The sequence below is a fragment of the Eptatretus burgeri genome, chromosome 12, assembly GCF_056783735.1.
Source record: "Eptatretus burgeri isolate ZD-2024b chromosome 12, Ebu_testis_v1, whole genome shotgun sequence".
NCBI classification, from domain to species: domain Eukaryota; kingdom Metazoa; phylum Chordata; class Myxini; order Myxiniformes; family Myxinidae; genus Eptatretus; species Eptatretus burgeri.
In genome coordinates this window covers 88,515,006-88,522,931 of record NC_140972.1, presented here as the reverse complement: position 1 = coordinate 88,522,931, position 7,926 = coordinate 88,515,006, and the positions used below count along the sequence as shown (strand labels likewise).

The 7,926-nt window shown below is 44.6% G+C and overlaps 1 protein-coding gene across 1 annotated transcript; it reads right to left on the bottom strand.

The window, feature by feature from the left end:
- Positions 1–1,551: 1,551 nt before the first annotated feature.
- LOC147016082 (uncharacterized) lies at positions 1,552–7,456 on the bottom strand. Its single transcript, XM_085848780.1, has 2 exons — positions 7,325–7,456; positions 1,552–6,991 (listed from the first exon to the last, which is right to left on the bottom strand). Exon 2 carries the CDS (start codon positions 4,591–4,593, stop codon positions 2,377–2,379), a length of 2,217 nt encoding a protein of 738 aa, XP_085704906.1. The 5' UTR covers positions 4,594–6,991; positions 7,325–7,456; the 3' UTR covers positions 1,552–2,376.
- Between the last annotated feature and the right edge of the window lie 470 nt (positions 7,457–7,926).

Sequence of the window (7,926 nt, the reverse complement as noted above, 5' to 3'; positions counted from 1 at the left end):
AATTACCTGAGCTTATTCTCATGGGACAACAGGTTGAACGATTGCCGAATCGAGGCTAAGAAAGCCATCTTGGAGTGCAAGTGCACAGAAAGAAGAAAGATGTTCGGAGTGAATGAAAACATTGACAGAGCGTCTGGACAAATTTCAATGTGACCTCACCTTCAAGGCGGATAAATGAGCTGGCGATTGTGTAGTCATGGAAACAGAAACAGTAGATCAAGTCAGCGGAAATACAGCATTATATGCCTGGTGTTGGCTTTATGGCTCGAATGGTGGGCTTGGGATTCGAGGGTCCTGGATTCAAATCTCGCTTGGCTGGTAAATTAATACCAGATGGGGTTGACTGAGCTTGTCATCCTCATGAGGCTAGCAAAAAAAAAAGTGCCAGCTTGCTGGTATCCTGTGTCAGAGTGGTGACCCATCCAGGGTTGTGCCCAATAGCCCAGGAGACTGCTTCGGCAGCACCAACGTTCTGCACAGAGCATGGTCCCAATGGATGGATGGAAATACAGTTTACACAAATTGTTCATCCACCCAGGACGAGCTCCTCAAAGATGAAGCTCCAAACATTGAAAGACATAGAAATAACCAACCTGCTGTTTCGAGACCTGAAGAAGAACGAAGGTGAAAATCCAAAGTTGACAAAAAAAATGGTTCAACCTCTGGACTTGTATGCAGAGCCTGCAAAACTTTGTGTTGGACACACCACTGCAGTGGTTAGTCCCAGACAGATCAGTCATATTCAGGTCTGACTCGGATAGAAACTTGGTCCTCACCAACCCCAGCAACATTCTCAATGTGAGACTCGATTACTAGACGCAACTGCAAAGAGAAAACACAAATTAATCTGCCGAGCGAGTTAAAGAAGACATGGAGCTGATACTCTCGGTTTCCCCACCTTTTGGGTGATTTGCGTAATATGAAAGGAATAATGAGGAATAGATTTGCGTAATATGAAAGCTAAATGTTGAACGGTTTTTGAAATATCGCATACACAAGCCAAGTTACCGAGATGGTTGTCATGGCAACATAATTCAGCCAATCACAGCCATGATCTAATGGGGTTGAGAGAATCTCATGAGGAATACAGATCTATAATATGAAAGCCAAATGTTGAACGGTTTTTGAAATATCACGTACACAAAAGTACATAAACAGATGATTGGTCGGTGGATGGAGCTCATTTTTAACATCCCATCTCCAATGTTGTTGGAACAAAAAAAAAATCCAGTAACGGAGGGCAGGGGACAAAAATTAGAGTGACCCAGATGACATACAACCAGGAGAGAAAAAGAGAGAAAAAGAGAGAAAAAGAGAGAAAAAGAGAGAAAAAGAGAGAAAAAGAGAGAAAAAGAGAGAAAAAGAGAGAAAAAGAGAGAGAAAGAGAGAGAAAGAGAGAGAAAGAGAGAGAAAGAGAGAGAAAGAGAGAAAAGAGAGAGAAAGAGAGAGAAAGAGAGAGAAAGAGAGAGAAAGAGAGAGAAAGAGAGAGAAAGAGAGAGAAAGAGAGAGAAAGAGAGAAAGAGAGAGAAAGAGAGAGAAAGAGAGAGAAAGAGAGAAAGAGAGAAAGAGAGAAAGAGAGAGAAAGAGAGAAAGAGAGAGAGGTCCCTCATCCTTCACAGTTCAGTCATCTCGCATCAAAGAAAACGCAGAGTACATAATTCCACTTAATCCTAACTGCACTGGGAGATTTTGAGCTCTCCCTGACGATGGGGGTGGGGGGGGGGATGAACTTGAAAATTTGCATGTGCAAGATGGTTTAAATCCAGTAAGGAGATGGTGTCTCCGAAAAAACACCCATCAGGTTGGACTGGTTCTTTTTAGATAGTAAATTGTAGACAGCAACCGCTCAGGGTAGTAATACCATTCTGACTTAGGAGTGTTAAAGTTGTGCCCAGAACAATCTTAGACTTGCTGGTCAGGATTGCTGGTCTTACTTTCTGTCTCAAACTATAGCTAGCGGGTTAGCTTTAATCTATTTTTTTGCAAACAAACATCATACACTTTCCTTACTCACTCATTTTCACTCTTCAATTTACATTCTCTCTCTTTTATATCTTCTTCCTCTTTCGGCTTGCTCCCGTTAGGGGTCGCCACAGCGGATCAACCGTCTCCATTTCGCTCTATCCTCCACATCTTCCATTGACACTCTAACCACCCGCATGTCCGCCCTCACCGTATCCATGAACCTCTTCTTTGGCCTTCCTCTTCATCTCCTGCCTGACGGCTACATCTTCAACATCCTTCTCCCGATATACTCTGCTTCCCTCCTGTGCACATGTCCAAACCATCTCAATCTCGCCTCTCTCACTTTGTCTCCAAACCGTCCTACCTGCGCTGTCTCTCTAATATACTCATTTCTTATCCTATCCATGCTCATCACTCCCAACAAGAATCGCAGCATCTTATATCTGCCACCGCCTCCAAACCATACAACATAGTTGGTCTCACTACCATCTTATATACTTTCCCCTTCACTCTTGCAGCTACCCTTCTGTCACAAATCACTCCTGCAACTCTTCTCCACCCACTCCATCCTGCCTGCACTCTCTTTTTCACTTCTCTCCCACACTCTCCATTACTTTGGACAGTTGATCCCAAGTATTTAAACCAATCCACCTTCCCCACCTCAACTCCTTGCAACCGCACCATACCACCACCCTGCCTCTCATTTACGCACATGTACTCCGTCTTACTCCGACTGACTATCATTCCCCTTCTCTCCAGTGCGCACCTCCACCACTCGAGGCTCGCCTCAGCCTGCTCTCTACTCTCCCTACAGATCATGATGTCATCCGCGAACATCATAGTCCATGGGGACTCCAGTCTGATCTCGTCCGTCAACCTGTCCATCACCATTGCAAACAGGAAAGGGCTCAGAGTCGATCCTTGGTGCAATCCCACTTTAACCTTAAACCGGTCCGTCATTCCTACCGCACACCTCACCGCTGTCACACTGTCCTCATACATATCCTGCACGATCCTCACATACTTCTCCAACACTCCCGACTTCCTCATACAATACCACAACTCCTCTCTTGGCACCCTATCATAAGCTTTCTCTAAATCCACAAACACACAATGCAACTCCTTCTGGCCTTCCCTATACTTCTCCATCAACATTCTCAAAGCAAACATCGCATCAGTGGTGCTCTTTCCTGGCATAAACCCATATTGCTGCTCACAGATCGTCACCTCTCCTCTCAACCTCGCTTCCACTACTTTTTCCCACAACTTCATGGTGTGGCTTAACAACTTTATCCCTCTGTAATTTCCACAGCTCTGCCCATCACTCTTATTCTTGAAAATCGGAACCAGTACACTTAATTTCCACTCTTCCGGCATCCTCTCACTTTCCAAGACTTTATTAAACAATCTGGTTAACAATCCCACTGCCATCTCTCCGAAGCACTTCCATGCCTCCACTGGTATACCATCTGGGCCAACCGCCTTTCCACTTTTCATCTTCTTCATAGCAGTCCTCACTTCATCCTTACTGATCCACCCCACTTCCAGATTCACTATCTCCACCTCTTCCAACCTTCTCTCTCTCTTATTTTCTTCATTCATCAGCTCCTCAAAGTACTCCATCCACCTTCTCAACACACTCTCCTCGCTCGTCAGCACATTCCCATTTGCGTCCTTTATCACCCTAACCTGCAGCACATCCTTCCCAGCTCGGTCCCTCTGTCTTGCCAATCGGTATAAATCCTTTTCCCCTTCTTTTGTATCCAACTTCTCATGCAGCTCGTCATATGCCTTTTCCTTGGCCTTTGCCACCTCTCTTTTTGCCTTTCGCCACCACTCCTTGTACTCCTGCCTACTTTCTTCATCTCTCTGACTATCCCACTTCTTTTTCGCCAACCCCATCTTCCTTATACTTTCCTGTACTTCCTCATTCCACCACCAAGTCTCCTTATCTTCCTTCCTCTGTCCAGATGTCACACCAAGTACCTTCCTAGCGATCTCCCTCACAACTTCTGCTGTCGTTGCCCAATCATCCCACCCATCTTTACCACCATCCAACGCCTGTCTCACCTCCTCCCTAAATTTCACGCAACAGTCTTCCTCCTTCAGCTTCCACCATCTGGTCCTTGGTTCAGCCCTCACTCTCTTCCTCAACCTCACCTCTAAAGTCATTCTACAGACCACCAATCGATGCTGTCGAGCTCCACTCTCCCCACCCACCTTACAGTCACTAATCTCTTTCAGGTTGCATCTCCTGCTTAAGATGAAATCCACCTGTGTGCACTTTCGTCCACTCTTGTATGTCACCCTGTGTTCCTCCTTCTTCTTGAAATACGTATTTACCACTGCCATTTCCATTCTTTTTGCAAACTCTACCACCATTTGCCCTTCCACATTTCTCTTGTTGAGACCGTACCTACCCATCACCTCCTCATCCTCTTTATTCCCTTCCCCATCATGCCCATTGAAATCTGCTCCAATCACCACTCTTTCATCCTTGGATACACTCTCCAGCACTTCATCTAACTCACTCCAGAAATCTTCTTTATACCCCATCTCACACCCCATATGTGGGGCATATGCACTGATGACATTCATCACCCCTTCAATTTCCAATTTCACACTCATCACTCAGTCAGACACTCTCCTCACCTCCAATACCCTCTTGACATAATCTTCCTTCAGGATTACCCCGACACCATTTCTCCTCCCATCCACACCATCGTAGAACAGTTTGAAACCACCTCCAATGCTCCTAGCCTTACTCCCCATCCACTTGGTCTCTTGTACACATAGTATGTCCACCTTTCTTTCTCCATCATAATCAGCCAACTCTCACCCTTTGCCAGTTATCGTCCCAACTCTCACCTCCACACTTCTACCCTTCCCCCTCTCCCACTGCCTCCGGACTCGCCTTCCCAGTCTCCTTCTCCTCCTTTGCCCAGCAGTAGCACAATTTTCACTCGTACCCTGCTGACCACCGGTACCAGTGGCGGTCGTTGGTAACCCGGGCTTCGACCGATCCGGAATGGAAATTAGTTTTGTTGTCCGCATAATGATTTGGCATAGGTTTTTACGCCGGATGCCCTTCCTGACGCAACCCTGGTCGCCTCTTACGACACACAGGGATATGGTACACCTATTCTAACCGGGGCATTCTCTCTCTTTTATATCTCTATATTTAAGGCCTTGCCACATTGAGGATTATTTAGTCGGTAACTGGAACATTCAACATAAAAAAAAACACAAGAAAAAGAACAATCAGAGATTGCAGACCCTTGCCAGGACTTTTTGAGTGGTGTATTTTTGTAGTTTTTAGGGTGAATCCAATATGGCAGCCAAACCATGTGACCTCTGATCTCATGCATAGCAGTATAATTTTTAAGTGATGACTAGACGACCCGGGAACCCGTTGTGACAGCGGTCGATGAAAAATAAAAACCACAAAATTTTAACATTATGTAGTGGTCAAACTTTAACTTGAAGAAGATTTGGCGATTTACCTCAGGAGTCATTGTTCGGCCAACCGGTTTCTCGACGTATATCAACACGTTCTCCATGGTTTGTCCTTGCGCTTTATGGATCGTCATCCCAAAACTTGACTGAATCGGGAATTGATTTTTTAAAATAATTATTTTGTTGCCCGATTTGAACGAAACTTGATACTGCACACCGCAGGAGTATGGTGAGTAAGATGGCCCTAAAGTTTTTGCGCTATCGTGTACCGTTTTGGCTGTATTTCGGGAACATACATACATATACACAAGATGAGAGCTTAAGTAATATATAGATTCATCATTGAGAGATAGTGCCAAAAACAATACACAGGACTGTATAGCACTACATCTCAAAAATCCAAGGACGGATTCGGATGAAACTTGGTGAAAAGGTTGGGTACGTTACAAGGACGAACGGTGGCGATTATATTTTGGTTAAGGTTACTCCATAGTCTCTCTCACCAGTTATTGTCTGCTGCGATTTGATAGGCCCGAACCACACCCAGTTGGCAGAGTTGTACTTCACATCAACAACAACATTTCTCACTGTTCATATACTCATCTTACACAACCCATTCCCCAGGAGTACCTCTGGCTAAGGTGTCCCCCTACGCTCCCATCCCTTGTTCGTCTGTATTGTACAGTCCTCCTAACAGCAACTCCTCCAACTACATCGACAAACTTTTAACCACTCATCCCAACTCTCTCTTCCTCATATGTGCTGATTTCAATTGTCACCATGCAACTTGGCTGGGTGTTGGGACCTCTCTCCCTCACCAGCTATTGCACTTCACCAAAGGACTTCAGTGACTCAATGGGACTGATGCAATCTGTGAACTTTCCAACCTGGATTTCTCCCAATGGCAAATCCTCCCTTCTGGACTTGGTGATGACAAACTTCCCTGCAAATGTCACCTGCTCTTCCCTCTGCTCCATTTGGTTCATCTGATCATGTGCTTGTGGAAGTCAACATCTCTCTGGCTATTCTCAGAGAGCTGCCTCAACACCAGCGAATCTGGAATTTCATTCAAGGAGATTGGCAAGGACTGCGAGTAGCCATCTCTCTTCAGCACTGGTCTCCCGTATCTACTGCCCCTGATATTAACTCAGCCAGGGAATTCTTCCACAGAAACCTGCTCTTTCTCATACACAGATTCATCACATCTCATCTTCAATTATCCTACCCACCTGACAGTGAGGTAACAATTGGCAACAACCAGAAAAGGGAGAAACAAATGGGAAAAGCAAGGAAGAGAGAAGAGGAGATGAAACACTGAAAGTAAGAGGGTTGAGCGAGGAAAGGTTAATGGTGGTAATGAAGATTATGGGTCAGGATGGGGATGACATGAGGTGGTGGTTCACTGCCTACTTGAAACTGAGGAGGGAAGAATGGGAAAGAACGGTCTTTGGAAGGTGGTCCCAAAGAGAGGAGAGGCGAGGAACAAAGGAGTCGATGTTATCAGTCAACCTGGATTTTAGAAGTTTAACCAGAAGCAGGTTACTGGAAGAACGTGTGCATCCTGTAGTTGCTGGGGAGGGTCGGGAGACAGAGAACAGAGGGAGCAGTATTGGAGAATAGATGGTAGAAAACAGACACCACCGACCTGCCTGCGCTGTGAAGCAAAAGACCTTGTGCTTCGGCCTCTTCACAGGAGGTTCCAATAATGTTGAGAGCTTCAGATTCCACAGAATTCAGGAAACAGAGCTATGATGCTGGGGTGCCAGCTCATACGTACATTTGCATCTCATAGCAGTTTACAGAAATTAAAACCGTGGTGATCATTTGAAAATACTCATTAGTGAAAATACTGAACATTATATATGTATGACAAAGTAATGAGTGCATTAAAAATAATACTCACATATTATGATCTACAGGGAGATGTGTTTTGTAAAGATGAGGTATCATTCAATTTCATTGTTGATGTACGACTGAGTGTGAACGCAGACAAGACAACCATCAAAAGAGAGTACATCAGTGGTATGGGGGAAATCATCATAATGATGTGTGTGGGGGGTTAGGGGGATAATTACGACTTGCATCGCGACATCACTGCACAGTTGTAATTATTTATAAATCGGTATGTATAGCCAGTCTTGGCCACATTTAAGCACCAAATTAGGAAGAACCGTGCACAGTTAAGTTGACCATAAACTCAAACCAGAGTTCTTTATCATAGCTTCACCTCGAAATCCTCCGGCTAGATAATCAAAAAGTTTTTCCATCTTTCATCTTGTTTAATTTTAGAAGAAACAATGTTCATGTTCAAATTTGTTGACAAAGAATAATGCTCACCACACGAACACAGCAAGTGGGAGAAGCAAAGGGACGGTCCACCAAATGTAACCGAAGACTAGATCGAAAGGAGAGCATCACAACATTTAGCAAAGATAATTTTAAGTTATCTTTGTACAAAAAGGAACAGTTAGTTCATTCATCATGAACTAGCTTAATACACTAAAC